Raw genomic sequence first — 22,871 nt, 5'->3', positions numbered from 1 at the left:
TGTACCTAAACAGTGGAAACCCCCCATAAGTGACCCAATTTTGGAAACTAGACCCCCAAGGAACTTCTCTAAATGTGTGGTGAGCACTTTGAACCCCCAAGGGCTTCACAGAAGGTAATAACGTAGAGCTGTAACATTAAAAAATCAAATTTTTTCCACAAAAAATGATCTTTTCATCCCCAATTTTTATTTTCCCAAGGGTAACAGGACTCCAAAAGTTATTGTGCAATTTGTCCTGAGTATGCTGATACCCCATATGTGGGGGTGAACCACTATTTGGGTGCATGGCAGAGCTCGGAAGGTAAGCAGCGCCATTTGACTTTTTTGGCTGGAATTGAGATCAGACACGTCGCTTGAGCCCCTGATGTGCCTAAACAGTGGAAACCCCCCACAAGTGACCCCATTTCGGAAACTAGACCCCCCAAGGAACTTATCTACATGTGTTGTGAGAGCTATGAACCCTCAAGGGCTTCACAGAAGTTTATAACATAGAGCCGTAAAGTTAAAAAATCATATTTTCTCCCCAAAAAGATCTTTTCATCCCCAATTTTTATTTTCCTAAGGGTAAAAGGACCCCAAAAGTTGTTGTGCAATTTGTCCTGAGTACGCAGATACCCTATATGTGTGGGTAAACCACTGTGTGGGTGCATGGCAGAGCTCAGAAGGGAAGGAGCGCCGTTTGGCTTTTTCAACGCAAAATTGGCTGGAATTGAGATCGGACGCCATGTCACATTTGGAGTGACCCTGATGTGCCTAAACAGTGGAAACCCCCCACAAGTGACACAATTTTGGAAACTAGACCCCCCCAAGAAGCTTATCTAGATGTGTGGTGAGCACTTTGAACCACCAAGTGCTTCACAGATGTTTATAACGTAGAGCCGTAAAAATAAAAAAATCATATTTTCTTCCACAAAAATAATCTTTTTGCCCTCAAATTTTTGTTTTCACAAGGGTAACAGGAGAAATTATACCTCAAAAGTTGTTGTGCTATATGTCCTGAGTATGCTGATACCCCATATGTGGGGGGGAACCACTGTGACCTCCTTAATGCGATCCTTGGGATGCAGAATGCACAAATCCACAAAAGGTGAAGAATTGGTTTTATTTTTTATGCCGTTCCTCGTGCGGTATTAGTGACATGGCGACTTTATTCTTCGGGTCAGTGTGATTACAGCGATACCAGATTTATATCCTTTTTCATGTTTAGCTTCTGTCACACACTAAAAGACGCTTTTTTTGTAAGAATTTTTTGTAAGAAATTTTTGCATCGCCGTATTTTGAGAGCTATAATTTTTCCATATTCTGTCCGACAGAGTCATGTGCAGGCTTGTTTTTTGCGGGACGAGCTGTCTTTTTTATTGGTACCATTTTGGGCACATAACGTTTTTTGATCGCTCTCTATTCCGAGTTTTGTGGAAGCAGAATGTACAAAAACTAAAAAATTCAGGAATTGTTTTTTTTTCCCTCCGTTCCGTGTGTGGTAAAATTAGTACGGCAGCTTTATTCTTCTGGTCACTATGATTACAGAGATACCTCATTTATATCTTTTTTATGTTTTTGTGTTTTTACACAATAAAAACTTTTATAGAAAAAATAATTATTTTTGCATCACTTTATTCTGCGAGCTATAACTTTTTTATTTTTCCGCTGATGAAGCTGTATGGTGGCTTGATTTTTGTGGGACAAGATGACGTTTTCAGCAGTACCATGATTATTTATACAGTGGGGCAAAAAAGTATTTAGTCAGTCAGCAATAGTGCAAGTTCCACCACTTAAAAAGATGAGAGGCGTCTGTAATTTACATCATAGGTAGACCTCAACTATGGGAGACAAACTGAGAAAAAAAAATCCAGAAAATCACATTGTCTGTTTTTTTTTTCATTTTATTTGCATATTATGGTGGAAAATAAGTATTTGGTCAGAAACAAAATTTCATCTCAATACTTTGTGATATATCCTTTGTTGGCAATGACAGAGGTCAAACGTTTTCTGTAAGTCTTCACAAGGTTGCCACACACTGTTGTTGGTATGTTGGCCCATTCCTCCATGAAGATCTCCTCTAGAGCAGTGATGTTTTTGGCTTTTCGCTTGGCAACACGGACTTTCAACTCCCTCCAAAGGTTTTCTATAGGGTTGAGATCTGGAGACTGGCTAGGCCACTCCAGGACCTTGAAATGCTTCTTACGAAGCCACTCCTTCGTTGCCCTGGTGGTGTGCTTTGGATCATTGTCATGTTGAAAGACCCAGCCACGTTTCATCTTCAATGCCCTTGCTGATGGAAGGAGGTTTGCACTCAAAATCTCACGATACATGGCCCCATTCATTCTTTCATGTACCCGGATCAGTCGTCCTGGCCCCTTTGCAGAGAAACAGCCCCAAAGCATGATGTTTCCACCACCATGCTTTACAGTAGGTATGGTGTTTGATGGATGCAACTCAGTATTCTTTTTCCTCCAAACACGACAAGTTGTGTTTCTACCAAACAGTTCCAGTTTGGTTTCATCAGACCATAGGACATTCTCCCAAAACTCCTCTGGATCATCCAAATGCTCTCTAGCAAACTTCAGACGGGCCCGGACATGTACAGGCTTAAGCAGTGGGACACGTCTGGCACTGCAGGATCTGAGTCCATGGTGGCGTAGTGTGTTACTTATGGTAGGCCTTGTTACATTGGTCCCAGCTCTCTGCAGTTCATTCACTAGGTCCCCCCGCGTAGTTCTGGGATTTTTGCTCACCGTTCTTGTGATCATTCTGACCCCACGGGGTGGGATTTTGCGTGGAGCACCAGATCGAGGGAGATTATCAGTGGTCTTGTATGTCTTCCATTTTCTAATTATTGCTCCCACAGTTGATTTCTTCACTCCAAGCTGGTTGGCTATTGCAGATTCAGTCTTCCCAGCCTGGTGCAGGGCTACAATTTTGTTTCTGGTGTCCTTTGACAGCTCTTTGGTCTTCACCATAGTGGAGTTTGGAGTCAGACTGTTTGAGGGTGTGCACAGGTGTCTTTTTATACTGATAACAAGTTTAAACAGGTGCCATTACTACAGGTAATGAGTGGAGGAAAGAGGAGACTCTTAAAGAAGAAGTTACAGGTCTGTGAGAGCCAGAAATCTTGTTTGCTTGTTTCTGACCAAATACTTATTTTCCACCATAATATGCAAATAAAATGAAAAAAAAACAGACAATGTGATTTTCTGGATTTTTTTTTCTCAGTTTGTCTCCCATAGTTGAGGTCTACCTATGATGTAAATTACAGACGCCTCTCATCTTTTTAAGTGGTGGAACTTGCACTATTGCTGACTGAATAAATACTTTTTTGCCCCACTGTATCTGTCTTTTTGATCATGTGTTATTGCACTTTTTCAAAGCGGTATGATGATACCTCTTAGAAAAAGTATAACGTGCTACTTTTTTGTGTTTTTTACGGCGTTCATTGAAGGGGTTAACTAGGGTGACACTTTTATAGATGGGATTTTTACGAACGCGGCGATACCAAACGTGTATTTTTTGTTTATTTTATTTTTTTACATAAAAATGTGTATTTTTAGGGGAATTTTTAGGGGATTTTTTATTATTTTTTTAAATTTTTTTTACATATTTTTATAAAAAATGTTTTTTTTTTTACCTTGTCCCTTCATGGGACTTTCACTTTAGGTATAATACATTACAATGCTATGAGCATGGTCTCAACAGCTTCCGTACGTGGATGACCCGGAGGTTGTCATGACACCATAGACATTAAGGGGTTAATAATGGATGAGTGGCCTGAGCTCACTTCCCATGCCTTGGAGGTTTTATCATGCCCAACAGCCAGTTTTCTCTCAGAACGTGTCTTCAGAACTGCTGGTCTTGTCCTGACGGATAAGCGCAGCTGGCTGTCCCATGAAAGTGTAGACGGCCTAACTTTCATCAAGATGAACAAGTCAAGGATCTCCAAGGACATTTGCACCCAATCACAGACTGCACAGACTAGGTGATGTTGCATTTTTTAGTGTGCTGCATTAATCTCGTGTAACTGCACTCTGTGATATCTTTTCTGTCGCATCTGTGCCTGCTGCAGATGTAAACACAAATTTGAGGACATGTGAACAGTCATGGTTGTTCTCCATCTGCTGGATCGGCTCTAGTGGAAGTCGTTTCGGTCTGTATTTCTACTCTTGTGAAATTGATGCCACTTCAGAGGTGTCAGGCCCTAATTTTTGGAAATGTGAACATTCCTGGTTGGGTGTCCATGTGATGGGTTGGCTGTAGTGGAAAATTTGTTGATCTCTATTATACTATTTCTAATCTTGTGAATTTGATGGCACTTTGGTGGTATCTGCAAATAATTTTGGGAAACATGGAGAGTCCTGATTGGGTCTTTTCATCTGCTGGGTTGGCTGCAGTGAAAGAGATATCGGTCTCTATTATACTATTTCTACTGTGGTGAAATTGATGCCATTTTGTTGGTGTCTGCCACTAAGTTTTGGAAATGTGTAGATTCCTGGTTGTGGCTCCTTCATGTGTGTTGTAGCAGCAGGACTCCAAGTCCTTTGAGTCAACTACCCATGTTACTACTATCCTTAGATTTTTCTGAGAATAATACTCTACAAAACTGATATTTGTGCCACTTGAGTGTGGCTGAGCATCAAAACAGGTTCAGCTGTTGCATGTGGTATCAGGGCTTCCAGTACAGCAGGCCTACACAAGTCCCTCACCCACCTCATCTTACTTTGACGTTTAATTCAAAGCTGTAAATGCTGGTCCACACCCAGATACCTCACGCATGGCTGACTGCTGCCGTGCCATGCTAAAATTTATGCTCTGGGTGAATTGAGTCCACTTTCCTGATGTCTACCCCTAATTTGATGTGTTTTGGCAGCTTTTGGGTTGTTTGAAGGTGTTGTGCATGCGTTTGTTTTTGCCTCCCATTGACTTGAATGGCGTTCAGCTGTGTTCGACAAATATTCAACTAAAATAAAAAATTGGCTAATATTGCAATTTTGGCGATCGTAATCCAAACCCAACTTTGAAATATTTGCCCATCTCTATTGTCAACCATTATTATATACATACGTATATATTACTATGAATCTCATTGTAAACATATACTCAGATTGTAAGATGGTAATATTTTTCAGGTTTTTTTCTGTTTGTTTATCATATCATTAAAGTCTGAATAAGGTCTTTTCAATCGAAATGTCACAGTTTTTAGATTACTTTGCTAATAAATCTGTAATTATTTTTCTGTATTTCGATGAGTCCCGGATTCTTCTTCACTTTATCAAGAATGTCTTGGTATATTTGCCCATTCATCCTTCTTTCAATTATATGAAGTTTGCCAGAGCCTCAGGCTGGAGTCACACTAACCTGCGCAAAATACGGTCAGTATTTTACATGCGTAATACGGATCAATGACCACTAAATAGTGGTCCGTAGGTCATCCGTAAGCAAGGTGAGGTCGCGTATTTTGCGCATGTGTGTCTCCGTATGTAATCCGTATGCAATCCGTATGGCGAGATTTTCTCGCAGCCTTGCAAAATGGACATTTAACGGTTTTGAGGCCTGCAAACAATTTAAATCATTAGCCTGCACCCTATTTAGACACTCAGAAACAGGTGGCTGCCTACATTCTGTACATTTCTCACCTTGCTTTCACGAGGTGTGTTGGTGTTCTTTGTGCAGCATGGCAGAGGGTCTGACATTCAATACAACCGAGCAGGTTCTCTTTACCTGGCTTTTGTCATGGCGCTTTGGGCAACCATATCCTGTGATAGTGGATCCGCGGAGGAGGAGACGCATGTGGGAACATCCACTTTTGAGGCAACGACTCACAAGAGGGCATTTTCACCGCCTCTATTCGTCTCTGCGGGAGCATCCGGACAAATTTTACCAGTACTGTCGAATGAGCATTTCCACATTTGATCGCCTCTTGGAGACAGTGCGCCCTGGGATCACCTTTCAGGACACTAGGATGCGCAAAGCCATATCTGCAGAGGAGCGACTTCTACTCACAATACGGTATGTACTCCACAACCACATTCTCTATGTTCATAATGTGTGTGTTAATTTATGTTTTTTGGCCTTCTTGGACAATGTTTAATACCCTCATCTTACTCAAAATATGTTTCACCTGACACAGCAGAATGTTACATCTAATATGTACTGCATATCACTTAGTCATTGTGCCACCACATATGTGTGTGTTGTTATCTCTCATTTCCTACCAAGTTTGGTCGGCATGTAACTGATTTTTTTTTACTTTAGCCATTCTAACCTGTACTATTTCTGTTGTTCTACAGCTTCCTGTCCACTGGCCTGTCTTATGCCGCCCTCCACCATGAGTTTCTCATTGGAAAGTCCACCATTTCAGGCATAGTGAGGTCTACATGTGCAGAAATCTGGACAAGACTCCATCAGGTGGTCCTACCCGAGCCCAGGATGGAAGACTGGTTAAGGATTTCAAGGGACTTTGAGGAGGACTGCCAGTTTCCAAATTGTATTGGGGCCCTGGATGGCAAACATATCAGGGTGCGTAAGCCGCCGAACTCAGGGTCCCAATTCTTCAATTATAAGCAATACTTTTCTGTTGTATTGTTGGCTCTGGTAGACCCTCAATACAAGTTTATAATTGTTGACATTGGGGCCTATGGAAGGACGGGAGACTCTAGAGTCTTCAATACTTCCATAATGGATCGGCGGCTACGCACCAACCAGTTGGATCTACCACCACCACGCCAGCTACCAGGCTCCCCCGAACAATCAGTCCCTTATGTCCTTGTGGCAGATGAGGCCTTTCAGTTATCACGTAATGTCATGAGGCCATATCCCCGGTGCAACCTTGACCACAGGCGCAGAATTTTTAACTTGCGCCTATCACGTGCTAGGCGACTGGTGGAGTGTTCCTTTGGGAATCTTTGTGCCAAATGGCGGATACTCCAGTCTGCCATTCAGTTGAGTGAGCAAAATGTGAATGAAGTTGTGAAAGCCTGTGTTGTTCTGCATAACTTCACCAGGATCCATGATTGTTCCTCCTCTGATGGTGTTGTGCGTAGGCCGGACAATGTGCGCAGGGTGAGACCACCTATCATCCCTCAACGTAGACCGCTCTCTGGCCTCAAAGTGCGTGATATATTCACGAATTACTTTATCTCACCTGAGGGGGCAACGTCTTGGCAAGAGAATGCTGTGTCTATGTTATAATTTCTTTTTTTCAAAGTGTGTCTAAATATATATTACTCAAGCCTTTTTATGATTCTATGAGTGTTTCTTTGCATTGGTTGGTGTCTGTAAGTATGTTGTGATGGATAGTGAGAAATCACACAGAGACGTTAACTAGAGTAGACAAATTTTTAGTTTTGCCTTTTTTTTGTTTGTTTTGCTTAAAGGCAAACATAATTTTGCCAGAACACAAATTTGGCAATGGCCAAAATGACCTTTTGGGCCTTCTTTAACTTGGTGTAACATTAACATTACGGAAAAAAAATGCACCAAACATTATGCAATTACAACATTGCTGCATGCCTACATTAACCTTGATTAGGCAACAAAGGGTGAGCTCCATCACCTAAATAAAGTGAATAAGATAACACTCACATTTCCTCATAATGTTTTCCAATCATAGAAAGATTCCACCATGACAGGCAAGGCTACCTCACATCTTTCACACAGATATTACCTGTCTGTAGAACAGACAATATTTAAGCATGCTATACTGGAAAGGATGAAAATACAAAAATCACTTGTTAAGACATTGAGAGAGCGTGATATTGTGAATGCTGGTCGCCTCAAATTGGTTTACTAGAGAATGCTAATAACAAAGTTGACTACTTAACTAAAGGCAAGCACGCCTTTCCTATGCATTAGCAAGTGATTAGTGTATTTTCATCTTTTCAGGTAAAACAGCATAGCGCATTTAAATATTCTCTTTTATACACACATGTAATATCTGTGTGAAAGGCGTGAGGTAGCGTTGCCTGTTATGATGGATTGTTTCATATGTTTGGAAAACATTGTTTAAAAATGTGAGTGTTAAATTATGTTCTAAATGTTGGTGAAGGAGAACACCTGTTTTTTTGTCTAGATTAGAAGCACCAGTTACATGTCACTGGACATCTCCAAATTTTTGAGTCATAAATCCTCATATGTAGGGGAAGGGGAACGGGGAGGAACAGCCTGTGGGTGCTGCTGGACATTGTGGACAACATCGCCCTGTGTGGGGCCATACTGTTGCCCATGATGCTGTTGTTGTCCAGCCTCCTGGGCCTGTTGGTGATACTGCCCAGAATAATAATGATGATGGTGAGGGGCTTCTTGTTGGCTCTGGTAGGCCCATGGCTCATACTCACCAAGATAGCCAGATCGTCCCCAACCAGGTTGGGACCAGCCTCCAACACTGGGTGGGTACAAGTGGCCATATTGGTGGGGTTGCCTTGATGAAGATATTTGGGGCTGCGGAATAGAAGGATGGGTAGGGGGAGGAAGGGGTTGAGGTGTTGGCCCACGTATTAGGGGCTGTTCAGACCCTGCTTGAGCAAGCATCTGTGTGGATGGTCTCATGCGCATTAAATTTCTTGGTGAGAGCTGCCACCTCTCCAGAAATTCAAACACCTCATATGGGGTATTGGGGGGGGTGCTTGCATCAAGCAGGAACTGGATACACCCCCTAATACGGAGCCTGACCTCACGGGTAAGGGCACGGAGATAAAGGGTGAGGCTACGTGCATAGGCCTCCTCACCATCATCTGTAGTGACTCTGGACAAGTAATTCAGCACCCCAGTGTCCACATGGGTCCGGCTCTCTTGAATGGCGACCTGGCGCCTTCTTCTTATTCGCCGTGATGCAAGAGCAGCCTGTGGGGAGGGCCTGATCTGGGCAGTTGGGCTGCTGCTCAAGTTGCCCATCTCTTCCAGGATGGGTGAGGTTGCAGCTGCAGACCGTCCTGGTGGTGTGTTGTGTCGGGCAGCCATTGTGTGGTCTTGTGATGCCTCCTCTTCAGACATCCTTCTTGTAGGGGGAGAAGATGGGCCAGCCACCTCATCCCCTACAGGATCAATAATGGGCTCTGCCTCTGAGGCCGTTCCTCGATCCGTAAGGTTGGATTGAGTTCTGTTAGGAAATAGAACAGAGGCAAAAATACATCAATATTTTTGTCCCTGTAAAGTATTTGTGTAATGTTTTTGTGTCATGTGGTGTGAGGTATGTACTTACGGTCTCAGAGCCAGAATTGGGGCGAGGAAGTTCAGCCGGTCATAATATATATATTTCCGCTTTACATGGCCAGCATCCCCACTCCTGGACCGCTGCTGGCGTTCCCGGCGGTACTGGTCCCGGATGCTTCTCCACTGTTTCATCACATCTTCCACTGCAATGTGACAGGAAAGATTGTCAAAATCACATATTTGAGAGGTCACATTTTCAAACAGTAGTCTAGGCATGGGGCCTTATGGGGTGTGCGTTCTACCCATGGTGGCATATGTAATTGGGCCGATACCCAGGGTCTCATTAGCTCCCCTGAAACTAATTTTAGTGGCTAGGAGGATGAGGAGCTTGTGGCCTAACCCCTAATTATGGCTGTGTGAAGCCACGTGTCACATCCTAATGTAATGGCCTCATGAGGCTAAAATTACATGCCCAGGAAGGGGGGGGCTGATTGTAGAGTCATTTTATAGCGCGCGCTAACGTTAATTATATTTTTATGGTTGCACTTACGAATTTTCTGCTGCTCATCACGTGGTCTGTCACCGAAGTCATGGTACATCTGGCGACAGATGCGCCTCCATGACGCCTCCTTTCTTGTGCGGTTCGCATAGTTTGCGTCACGTGGGTCCCATATTTCTGGACGCTCCTGCACCAGCACAATTAGCATCTCCACATTTATGTAAGTAGACGCCATGCTGCTGCTGTACTCCGTGGAGGCAGACTTCCTGGATGTCTGGAGCGCTTTTTGAGCTCATTTGCATGTCTACGCTTCCTGATGATGGATTGGCCCATTTCCTGTTCACCAGCCAAAAGACCTGCGTATTGCTCGCAGGTCACACGTGTGTTCAGTGTGTAATCCGTATTTTTTGCGCACCCATAGACTTGCATTGGCGTGCTACGGGCGTAGTACGCTGACAATCGCAGCATGCTGTGAGTGGCACGGAGCGGAGGATACGGAGGAGAAATATACGCCTGGTGCGAGTGACCCCATAGAGAATCATTGGTCTGTGTCTAATGCGTGCTTTTTGCGCCTCTCACGCACCCGTATTCCTCGCCAGTGTGACTCCGGCCTCATGCTGAAAAACATCCATACAACATGATGTTCCCACCTCCAAACTTCACTGTTGGTATGGTATTTTTGGGGTGGTATGCAGTGCCTTTTGGCCTCCAAATGTGGTATGTATTATGGCATCCAAAATTTTCAATTTTGGTTTAGTTTGACCAAACTATATTCTCCCAGTATTTCACAGTCTTATCTAAACGCTGTTGAGCAAACTTTAAACTTGTTTGAACATGCTTTTTGTTCAGGAAAGTAGTCTTCCATGGTGAGAGTTCATACAGACAATAGAGATTAAGTGCATTATTTGTAGTTTTCTTTGAAATAAATGAACCTGCTGAATGCAGGTCTTTCTATAGCTTTTCACAGGTTGTCCATTGCTCTTGGACCACTCTTACAATAATTATTTTCACTCCTTTGTCTAAAATCTTGAGGGGAGCACCTGGTCGTGGCCTGTTTATGGTGAAATGATGTTCTGTCCTCTTCTGGATTATGGCCCCTGTCACGCAGCGCTCACCTGGGGGCGGGACCTCGGTCCCGACGTCATCTCTTCCGGAGCCGCGGTCACTCCGGGGGTCCCGTCGGGTGCGCACGCGCAGCTTTCGTCCCCGGGTCTCCTCCTCCATGTCATGTTTGCGCTTGCGCGCTCCTGTCAGTGCTGTATAGGGCCGGTCCTCTCTATGGTAATGGAGGACCTGACCCGGAACCTGTAGTGGTCATGTGCTTTCTGGCTAGGTCCTGACCCAGAACCAGTAGTAGTCATGTGCTTCTCAGACGACCTCCCCCTAGGGGAGGTGCCTGATTATTGTTGTGCTTCCTGGCTTGGTCTGCCGTGTCCCTGCCTGGCTGTGCGCTGTATTCAGGTCCCCTGCCTTGCACTCTGTTGTGATTCTTGGCACACGCTCTGACCCTGTGCTCTGTCTCATACTCGGTTGTGCCTCTTGGCACATGCTCTGACCCTGTACTCTGTCTCATGCTCGGTTGTGCCTCTTGGCACATGCTCAGACCCTGTGCTCTGTCTCGTACTCGGTTGTGCCTCCTGGCACATGCTCTGACCCTGTACTCTGTCTCATACTCGGTTGTGCCTCCTGGCACACGCTCTTACCCTGTACTCTGTCTCATCCTCGGTTGTGCCTCCTGGCACACACTCTGATTCCTTGCTCTGTCTAATACTCAGTTGTGCCTCCTAGCACACACTCTGATTCCGTGCTCTGTCTTATACTCAGTTGTGCCTCCTGGCACACACTCGGACCCTGTGCTTTGTCTCATACTCAGTTGTGCCTCCTGGCACATGCTCTGATCCTGTACTCAGTCTCTTACTCTGTTGTTCCTCCTGGCACACGTACCAATCCTGCGCTCTGTCTTATGCTCAGTTGTGCCCTCTGGCACACACTCTGCTCCTGTACTCTGTTACACCTCCTGGCACACCTGCTGCCTGACTCAGTGCTCTGACGTGCTCCTTGCACGCATCCTGCTTCACTCACACCCGGACGAACGAAGTCTCAGTATACCACGTGTTCCCGTGTCGACGCTTTACACGTTCCTGCAGACACACTCACCCACTCGTGTCTCCTGTGAGCCGGCCGCCTGGTGCCAGCAGTCGTGGTGCCTCACCCCCTGGGGCTTGCCCCTGACACTCCCTGTATAGGGGGTGGTCTTCACTAGGTCAGCTCGCCCTGGGAGGGTTGGTGTCACGACCCAGAGGGTCCACTCCAGGAGTCGTCACAGTATAATCAGGCCATGGACCCCGTTGGTACCACCGCCTCCATCCAAAAGGAACTAGTGTTCCTACGGGAGAGTCAGACCAGGATTATGGCCTTTTTGAAATCCATGGAGTCCCGTTTGTCGGCCATGCAGTCCTCTGACCCTGGGAATGCTTCCCAGCTGGCCAGCCTCCAGCAAGAACTCACACAGCAACGCGACACCCAGGCCCATATCCTCAAGTATATGGCGTCGGTAGACAGTCGGCTTCTTTCCATACAAGCCGTTTCTGCCCAGTCCTCGGCCCCGCACCCGATGCCGCGCCTCGGCAAGCCACCCCGATATAGGGACCCTAAGTTTTGTCGAGGATTTCTGAACCAATGCCGGTTACATTTTGAGCTTTTGCCGCAGCACTATCACACTGAGCGAGCCCAAATTGCCTTTATTGTTTCACACTTAGAGGGGGAGGCGTTAGCATGGGTGAACCCCCTCTGGGAGCGCAATGACCCACTCGTCTCTCAGCTTTCCACCTTTTTGGACACCTTCCGCAAGGTGTTCGACGAGCCGGGTCGTCTGGCTTCGAACACCGAGTCCCTCTTTAACCTCCATCAGGGTACGCTACCGGTTGGACAGTATGCCATCCATTTTCGTACCTTGTCCTCTGAACTCGGTTGGAACAACGAGGCTCTCGTAGGGATCTTTTGGCGTGGCCTGTCCGGTCAGATTAAAGATGAACTGGCAGGTCGGGATACTCCCACCTCTTTAGAGGATCTGATCTCTCTGGCGACACGCATTGACCTGCGGTTTCAGGAACATGCCCGTGAATTAGCCAGAGAGAGGAGCTCCTCTCACCTCCTCCATTCCTGCTCCAAGAAGCCGGGAAACTTCTCCGCCTAGGGTTGATAGGAGAGGCCTCCCTATGTGTACATGATTCCTCTCCTCCCCTGCTCGTGTCCGTATTATTGAATCTCGGTGCCAAGCGTTATTCTGAGGAGGCTTTTCTGGATTCTGGCACGGAGGGGAATTTTATCAAACTCGAGGCGGTTAAAAGATACAGGATTCCTGTCAGATCCCTGGAGACTCCTCGGTCGATTGTTTCGGTCAATGGTACGTCCGTGCAGGAGACTGTTACCCAGGCCACCGAAGAGATCGAGCTGCAGATTGGAGCCCTGCACCTGGAGAAGATCTCCTTCCTCGTCTTGTCTACCATGTCTTACACACTTCTCCTAGGCCTCCCTTGGCTACGGACTCATGAGCCAACCCTGGACTGGCGGTCGGGCGAGATACTCCGGTGGGGACCGTTCTGTCAGGAGAAGTGCCTGTTGCCCGTCTGTCCGATGAACTCTGCCGGTCCATCCCCGGCACCTACAGGTCTGCCGTTGGCTTACTGGTCCTTTGCAGATGTCTTCGACAAGAAGGAGGCCGAGACTCTGCCCCTCCATCGGCCATATGACTGTCTGATTGACCTCATTCCTGGTTCTATGCCACCCAGGGGTAGGATATACCCGCTATCCCCTGCTGAGACCCAAGCTATGTCTGAGTATATCCAGGAGAACCTTGCGAGAGGTTTTATCCGTAAGTCCTCCTCACCCGCGGGAGCGGGATTTTTCTTTGTAAAAAAGAAGGACGGCTCCCTCCGTCCTTGCATAGACTACCGAGGCCTGAACGATATCACGGTCAAGAACAAGTACCCACTGCCATTGATCCCGGAGCTCTTTGACCGACTTAGAGGAGCTCTAATTTTCACCAAACTGGATCTTCGTGGGGCCTACAACTTGATCCGCATTCGTTCCAGGGATGAGTGGAAGACCGCCTTTAACACCAGAGACGGTCACTATGAGTACTTGGTCATGCCCTTCGGCCTCTGCAATGCCCCAGCGGTGTTCCAGGAGTTCGTGAATGACATCTTCCGGGATATGCTGTACTCCTGCGTGGTAGTCTATCTGGATGACATCCTCATTTTTTCTCCAGACCTCTCCACCCACAGAAAGAACATGCATCAAGTCCTCCAGCGCCTGAGGGAGAACCGCCTTTATGCCAAGCTCGAGAAATGTGCCTTCGAGCAAACGTCCCTGCCATTCTTGGGGTACATTATCTCAGAATCAGGTCTACGCCTTGATCCGGCAAAGGTGTCCGCCGTCCTCGATTGGCCACAGCCCCATGGGGTGAAGGCAATCCAACGCTTTCTTGGTTTTGCGAACTACTACCGACAGTTCGTTCCTCATTTCTCCTCGTTGGTTCGCCCCATCTCGTCCCTTATCTGCAAGGGAGCTAACCCTAAGGCTTGGCCCTCTGAGGCTGAAGAGACCTTCCAGTCATTGAAACAAGCCTTCGCCACTGCTCCGGCGCTTCACCGACCTGAGGTTAGTAGACCTTTCACTCTCGAGGTGGACGCATCCTCTACCGGGGCTGGTGCAGTCCTTCTGCAGAAATCCTCTTCAGGACGTTTTGTCACCTGTGGCTTCTTTTCTAAAGTATTTTCCTCCACTGAGCAGAACTACTCCATTGGCGACAAAGAGCTATTGGCCATTAAATTGGCCTTGGAGGAGTGGAGGTACTTACTGGAAGGTGCCATACATCCATTCAAGATCTTCACGGACCATAAGAACCTGGCGTACATCCAGTCCGCACAGAGGCTCAATTCTCGGCAAGCCAGGTGGTCCCTATTCTTCGCCCACTTTGACTTTGAGCTACATTTTCGGCCCGGCGATAAAAACGTTAGAGCGGATGCGTTGGCAAGATCATTCCTGTCGTCTGATGCAGAGGAAGAACCCTCTCATATCATTGATATATCCAAAGTAATTACTGTGGCTCCTGTCAAGTTAACCACGTTACCTCCGGGAAGAACCTTTGTGGCTGAGAATAACCGAAAACGAGTGCTAAATTGGGGACATTCGTCCAAGATTGCCGGCCACGTTGGTGTCAAAAAGACTTTGGACTTAATCTCTCGCCATTATTGGTGGCCTTCATTCTCCCAGGATGTTAAAGACTTTGTAGCATCTTGCCCGTCCTGTGCCCAGAACAAGATACCCAGACAACCACCCTACGGTCTTCTGTTCCCGCTTCCCGTTCCGTCGGCTCCATGGCAGCACATAGCCATGGATTTCATTACTGATCTGCCTTGTTCTTCCGGTTGTACTGTGGTCTTGGTGGTTGTAGACCGATTTTCAAAGATGGCCCACTTCATTCCTCTTCCCGGTCTACCCTCTGCTCCTGACTTGGCAAAGATCTTCATTTCCCATATCTTCAGGATTCACGGCTTCCCCGAGCACATCGTGTCAGACAGAGGGGTCCAATTCACATCCCGGTTCTGGAGAGCTCTATGCGGACTCATGAAAGTGTCATTGGATTTCTCTTCCGCCTATCACCCCCAAACCAATGGGCAGGTGGAACGTACCAACCAGATCCTTACATCCTACCTCCGGCATTTTTCTAATGCTCATCAGAATGACTGGGTCGGTCTACTTCCTTGGGCTGAGTTCGCCTATAATAATCACTCCAGTGAATCGTCTACCAAGTCTCCTTTCTTCATCGTCTTTGGACAGCATCCCAATGTGCCTCTACCGGTACTTCCTGTCTCGGGGGTACCTGCTGCCGATTCTCTGTCTGTGGAGTTCTCCAGGGTATGGCAGGAGACCAAAACCGCTCTCGAGAAAGCACGGGACAGAATGAAATTACACGCTGACAAGAGGCGCCTGGACGTTCCTCCATTTCTCCCTGGTGACAAGGTGTGGCTCTCCACCAAATACGTCCTCCTTAAGGTACCATCCTACAAACTGGGTCCCCGTTACATTGGTCCGTTTGAGGTCCTCAGGCGGATTAATGATGTTGCTTACAAATTGAAGCTGCCTCCTTCACTCCGTATTCCCAATTCCTTCCATGTGTCTCTCCTTAAACCTGTGGTTCTTAACCGATTTCATCCTTCTCCAGGCCACACACCCCAGCTTGTTGGCTTGGGGGATGAGTTTGAGGTGAATGACATTTTGGCCATGAAGAAAGTAAGAGGGAGAACCATGTTCTTGGTCGATTGGAAGGGTTTTGGCCCCGAGGAGAGGTCATGGGAACCCAGGGAGAATATCCACGCACCCCAGATTTTGTCTAAGTTCCTCTCCAGTTTTAGAAAGAGGGGGCGTAAAGGGGGGGTACTGTCACGCATCGCTCACCTGGGGGCGGGACCTCGGTCCCGACGTCATCTCTTCCGGAGCCGCGATCACTCCGGGGGTTCCCGTCGGGTTGCGCCCGCGCAGCTCTCGTCCCCGGGTCTCCTCCAACATGTCACGTTTGCGCTTGCGTGCTCCTGTCAGTGCTCTATAGGGCCGGTCCTCTCTATGGTAATGGAGGACCTGACCCGGAACCTGTAGTGGTTATGTGCTTTCTGGCTAGGTCCTGATCCGGAACCAGTAGTAGTCATGTGCTATATCAGACGACCTCCCCCTAGGGGAGGTGCCTGAATTATTGTTGTGCTTCCTGGCTTGGTCTGCCGTGTCCCTGCCTGGCTGTGCGCTGTATTCAGGTCCCCTGCCTTGCACTCTGTTGTGCCTCTTGGCACACGCTCTGACCCTGTGCTCTGTCTCGTACTCGGTTGTGCCTCCTGGCACATGCTCTGACCCTGTACTCTGTCTCATACTCGGTTGTGCCTCTTGGCACATGCTCAGACCCTGTGCTCTGTCTCGTACTCGGTTGTGCCTCCTGGCACACTCTCTGATTCTGTGCTCTGTCTAATACTCAGTTGTGCCTCCTGGCACACACTCTGATTCCGTGCTCTGTCTTATACTCAGTTGTGCCTCCTGGCACACACTCGGACCCTGTGCTTTGTCTCATACTCAGTTGTGCCTCCTGGCACATGCTCTGATCCTGTACTCAGTCTCTTACTATGTTGTGCCTCCTGGCACACGTACCAATCCTGCACTCTGTCTTCTGCTCAGTTGTGCCCTCTGGCACACACCCTGCTCCTGTACTCTGTTACACCTCCTGGCACACCTGCTGCCTGACTCAGTGCTCTGACGTGCTCCTTGCACGCATCCTGCTTCACTCACACCCGGACGAACGAAGTCTCTGTATACCACGTGTTCCCGTGTCCACGCATTACACCTTCCTGCAGACACACTCACCCACTCGTGTCTCCTGTGAGCCGGCCGCCTGGTGCCAGCAGTCGTGGTGCCTCACCCCCTGGGGCTTGCCCCTGACACTCCCTGTATAGGGGGTGGTCTTCACTAGGTCAGCTCGCCCTGGGAGGGTTGGTGTCACGACCCAGAGGGTCCACTCCAGGAGTCGTCACAGCCCCAACTGTGCTCACTTGAACTTTCAGTCTTTTAGAAATTCTTCTGAAACCAATGCCATCAGTGTGTTTTGCAACAATGGGGTTGTGAAGGTCTTGAGACATCTCACTGGTTTTACCCATCATCAGATGTTTTTTGTGTGGCATCTTGGTAATGAGACACCTTTTTGAGGCCATCAGTTCAACCAGCTGATATTATGTTTCACTAAGTGACAGGATTGCTTTCTAATTACTGATAGAAATGATTTTTGCACCTCTCTTTCTTCATTTGAAGATGATGAGATGTAAGTGAATATTGACGGACTAGATGGATGGACCCATGGCTAGATCAGCAATGAGCACAGACCTTCTCTTCGACTCAGACATGTGCAAAGTGGAGGTGGAGTACTATTATGGGCTGGAATTATAAAGATTAGCTAGTTGGACCTTTTCAACATGAAGATGGACTCAAAATCAACTCCCAAAACCACTGCCAATTTTTAGAATACACTTTCCTCAAGCAGTGACACAGAAAAAAATCTGCATTTTTCAAGAAAACCATGATTTTTATGCAGGACAATGCTTCATCTCATGCACTAAGGTAGTCCACTGTTGGCTAGTCAATAAAATATTTAAAAATTAAAGAGTAATGACACAGCCCCCTTACTCACCTGATATAAACCATATTGAGAACTTGTGGGCCCTAACTGAACAGTAGATTCACAATGTTGAAAAACAGTTCAACTCTCTGAATAATGTCTAGGAGACTGTGGTTGGTGCTTCCCAAAATATTGTTCATTAACAAATTATGCAACTGACAGATTCTATGAATGAATGGAAAGCTTATGACTGTTTTTGAAAAGAATTGAGCGTGGTATACTCACTCTGTATCGGGTGGTGCTCAAGTAAGGGTCCTATAATTGGTTCAAAAACATGAAAGACAGCACTTGTCAGTATTCAAGTTAAGAAGACAGTTAGTTTATTTTGTTCAATCCAAAGTAGTGCAATGTGATATAACTATTGACATTTTGGTCTAAGGCCCAGACCTTAATCAGAAGGTTTCTGTATGTGATACAGAATACTAGTATAAGTCACACAATCTCTATATATAAGACTGAATGTACAGTGGGGAAAAAAAGTATTTAGTCAGTCAGCAATAGTGCAAGTTCCACCACTTAAAAAGATGAGAGGCGTCTGTAATTTACATCATAGGTAGACCTCAACTATGGGAGACAAACTGAGAAAAAAAAATCCAGAAAATCACATTGTCTGTTTTTTTTTCATTTTATTTGCATATTATGGTGGAAAATAAGTATTTGGTCAGAAACAAAATTTCATCTCAATACTTTGTGATATATCCTTTGTTGGCAATGACAGAGGTCAAACGTTTTCTGTAAGTCTTCACAAGGTTGCCACACACTGTTGTTGGTATGTTGGCCCATTCCTCCATGCAGATCTCCTCTAGAGCAGTGATGTTTTTGGCTTTTCGCTTGGCAACACGGACTTTCAACTCCCTCCAAAGGTTTTCTATAGGGTTGAGATCTGGAGACTGGCTAGGCTACTCCAGGACCTTGAAATGCTTCTTACGAAGCCACTCCTTCGTTGCCCTGGCGGTGTGCTTTGGATCATTGTCATGTTGAAAGACCCAGCCACGTTTCATCTTCAATGCCCTTGCTGATGGAAGGAGGTTTGCACTCAAAATCTCACGATACATGGCCCCATTCATTCTTTCATGTACCCGGATCAGTCGTCCTGGTCCCTTTGCAGAGAAACAGCCCCAAAGCATGATGTTTCCACCACCATGCTTTACAGTAGGTATGGTGTTTGATGGATGCAACTCAGTATTCTTTTTCCTCCAAACACGACAAGTTGTGTTTCTACCAAACAGTTCCAGTTTGGTTTCATCAGACCATAGGACATTCTCCCAAAACTCCTCTGGATCATCCAAATGCTCTCTAGCAAACTTCAGATGGGCCCGGACATGTACAGGCTTAAGCAGTGGGACACGTCTGGCACTGCAGGATCTGAGTCCATGGTGGCGTAGTGTGTTACTTCTGGTAGGCCTTGTTACATTGGTCCCAGCTCTCTGCAGTTCATTCACTAGGTCCCCCCGCGTGGTTCTGGGATTTTTGCTCACCATTCTTGTGATCATTCTGACCCCACGGGCTGGGATTTTGCGTGGAGCACCAGATCGAGGGAGATTATCAGTGGTCTTGTATGTCTTCCATTTTCTAATTATTGCTCCCACAGTTGATTTCTTCACTCCAAGCTGGTTGGCTATTGCAGATTCAGTTTTCCCAGCCTGGTGCAGGGCTACAATTTTGTTTCTGGTGTCCTTTGACAGCTCTTTGGTCTTCACCATAGTGGAGTTTGGAGTCAGACTGTTTGAGGGTGTGCACAGGTGTCTTTTTATACTGATAACAAGTTTAAACAGGTGCCATTACTACAGGTAATGAGTGGAGGAAAGAGGAGACTCTTAAAGAAGAAGTTACAGGTCTGTGAGAGCCAGAAATCTTGATTGCTTGTTTCTGACCAAATACTTATTTTCCACCATAATATGCAAATAAAATGAAAAAAAAACAGACAATGTGATTTTCTGGATTTTTTTTTCTCAGTTTGTCTCCCATAGTTGAGGTCTACCTATGATGTAAATTACAGACGCCTCTCATCTTTTTAAGTGGTGGAACTTGCACTATTGCTGACTGACTAAATACTTTTTTTCCCCACTGTATGTATGTTTGTGTGTGTGTATCACCAACCAATCATGAAGCATCTTTCATTTCACCAGAGCTGTTCGAAAGAAGTTGAGCTGTGATTGGTTGCTATGAGCAATAGTTTTCCTTGCAACCAATCACTAAGCATCTATCATTTCACCAGAGCTGGTTAAAAGAAGCTGAGCTGTGATTGGTTGCTATGAGCAAGTTTTCCCACTGACAACACCTCAGCAGACACTGACATGGTGGGAGAAATCTAGCATCCATGGGAACATAAGCTCCCAGCCATTGTCTGCCCCCAGAAAGGAGCAGTGAGTACATGACTCCCGTATCTATATACCCATCACACATCCTCCATCTCATAGTCACATCTTCCCTCTTAAAGGGATCATTGGTATGGAAGTCAGAGCAAATCTATCCAGCGCTTTGGTTTTGACCCCAGGCCTCTCTTAAAGGGATTCCCGGTATGGAAGTTAGGACCGTTCCACTCAGCTCTGTTGTTCTGACCCCAGGGTCTCTTAAAGGGATCATTGGTATGGAAGGTAGGGCAAATCCACTCTGTGCTTTGGTACTGACCCCAGGCCTCTCTTAAAGGGATCCCCGGTATGGAAGTCAGGGCAATTGCCTTCAAATGCTCTGGTACTGACCCCAGGCTCTCTTAAAGGGATCTCCTGTGTGGAAGCTAAGGCAAATCCCTCAGCATTCTGATTCTGACCCCAGGGTTCTATTAAAGGGATCATTGGTATGCAAGTCAGGGCAAATCCACTCAGCGCTCTGGTTCTGACCCTAGGCCCCTCTTAAAGGGATCACCAGTATGGAAGTGAGGGCAAATCCACTCTGCGCTTTGGTGCTGACACCAAGCCTCTCTCTTAAAGGGATCTCCGGTATGGAAGTTATGGTAAAACCCTCAGCGCTCTGATTCTCACCCCAGGCTTCTATTTAAGGGATCATTGGTATGGAAGCCAGGGCAAATCCACTCACTGCTCTGGTTCTAACGCCAGGCCTCTCTTAAAGGGATCCCCGGTATGGAAGTTAGGACCGTTAGACTCAGTGCTCTGGTTCTGACCTCAGGCTGACGGGATGATGTGGGATATTGTGGGTAGTAGTCTGGTGGCTCTGACTGATGGAATGATGTGAGATTTTAGAGGTAGTAGTCCGGTGGCTCTGGCTGACGGGATGATGTGGGATATTTGAGGTAGTAGTCCGGCAGCTTTGACGGGATGATGTGGGATATTAGTGGTAGTAGTCTGGTGGCTCTGGCTGACGGGATGATGTGGGATATTAGGGGTAGTAGTCGGGTGGCTCTGGTTGACGGGATGATGTGGGATATTAGGGGTAGTAGTCCGGTAGCTCTGGCTGATGGGATGATGTGGGATATTATACTGAATGTGGCTATGCGGAGTGGGCGGGGCTATACTCTCAGCTTTATATATATATATATAGATATAATCATTATAATTTGTTATAACTAACCGTAGTTAGTTACTATGCCCGGTCAGCGCCGGGCTCTTCAGCTAGTATATTTCATAAAGAACAACAACCAGTAAAACAGAAATAAGCAGTATATAATGTCAATGATATGAGTATATGTACATAATATGCACAAATAGTAAATACAGAAACTTTTAAGAAAACGTCTAAATATATACACTGCTCAAAAAAAATAAAGGGAACACTTAAACAACAGAATATAACTCCAAGTAAATCAAACTTCTGTGAAATCAAACTGTCCACTTAGGAAGCAACACTGATTGACAATCAATTTCACTTGCTGTTGTGCAAATGGAATAGACAACAGATGGAAATTATTGGCAATTATCAAGACACACTCAGTAAAGGAGTGGTTCTGCAGGTGGGGACCACAGACCACATCTCAGTACCAATGCTTTCTGGCTGATGTTTTGGTCACTTTTGAATGTTGTTTGTGCTTTCACACTCGTGGTAGCATGAGACGGTCTTTACAACCCACACAAGTGGCTCAGGTAGTGCAGCTCATCCAGGATGGCACATCAATGTGATCTGTGGCAATAACATTTGCTCTGTCTGTCAGCCTAGTGTCCAGAGGCTGGAAGTGCTACCAGGAGACAGGCCAGTACACCAGGAGACATGGAGGAGGCCGTAGGAGGGCAGGAACCCAGCATCAGGACCGCTAGCTCTGCCTTTGTGCAAGGAGGAACAGGAGGAGCACTGCCAGAGACCTGCAAAATGACCTCCAGCAGGCCACAAATGTGCATGTCTGCTCAAATGGTTAGAAACCAACTCCATGAGGATGGTCTGAGTGCCCGACATCCACAGATGGGGTTTGTGATCACAGCCCAACACCGTGCAGGATGCTTGGCATTTGCCACAGAACACCAGGATTGGCAAATTCACCACTGGTGCCCTGTGCTCTTCAGAGATGAAAGCAGGTTCACACTGAGCACATGTGACAGATGTGACAGAGTCTGGAGATGCCATGGAGATCGATCTGCTGCCCGCAACATCCTTCAGCATGACTGTTTTGGCAGTTGGTCAGTAATGGTGTGGGGTGGCATTTCTTTGGAGGGCCACACAGGCACAGCCCTCCATGTACTCGCCAGAGGTAGCCTGACTGCCATTAGGTACCGAGATGAGATCCTCAGACCCCTTGTGAGACCCCTGCTGGTGCGGTGGGCCCTTGGTTCCTCCTAATGAATGACAATGCCAGACCTCATGTGGCTGGAGTGTGTCAACAATTCCTGCACGTGAAGGCCACACACAATACTGAGCATCATTTTGACTTGTTTTAAGGACATTAAATTAAAGATGGGGTCCACACACTTTCAACATTCCACTTTAATTTTGTGTGGGATTCCAAATCCAGGCCTCCATTGGTTAATAAATTTGATGAGTTTTGTGTGATTTTGTTGTCAGCACATTCAACTTTGTACAGAGCAAAGTATTCAATGAGAATATTTCATTCATTCAGATCTAGGGTGTGTT

The 22,871-nt window shown here is 46.5% G+C and overlaps 1 protein-coding gene across 1 annotated transcript; it reads right to left on the bottom strand.

Annotated features, from left to right (window-relative positions):
- Positions 1 to 7,315: 7,315 nt before the first annotated feature.
- Positions 7,316 to 9,340, bottom strand: LOC141054190 (uncharacterized). Its single transcript, XM_073551425.1, has 2 exons — positions 9,191 to 9,340; positions 7,316 to 9,088 (listed from the first exon to the last, which is right to left on the bottom strand). Exons 1-2 carry the CDS (start codon positions 9,331 to 9,333, stop codon positions 8,110 to 8,112), a joined length of 1,122 nt encoding a protein of 373 aa, XP_073407526.1. The 5' UTR covers positions 9,334 to 9,340; the 3' UTR covers positions 7,316 to 8,109.
- Positions 9,341 to 22,871: the final 13,531 nt, after the last annotated feature.

This window comes from Dendrobates tinctorius, unplaced genomic scaffold, assembly GCF_039654945.1.
Source record: "Dendrobates tinctorius isolate UK_male_01 unplaced genomic scaffold, ASM3965494v1 ptg000176l, whole genome shotgun sequence".
Lineage (NCBI taxonomy): Eukaryota > Metazoa > Chordata > Amphibia > Anura > Dendrobatidae > Dendrobates > Dendrobates tinctorius.
This window is presented reverse-complemented; position numbering and strand designations above follow the sequence as displayed.

Coding starts and splice junctions, on each gene's coding strand:
- LOC141054190 (XM_073551425.1), bottom strand. CDS start 9,333: ATGAAACAGTGGAGAAGCATCCGGGACCAGTACCGCCGGGAACGCCAG. Junction 9,089..9,190: donor CCAATTCTGGCTCTGAGACC/GTAAGTACATAC, acceptor ATTTCCTAACAG/AACTCAATCCAACCTTACGG.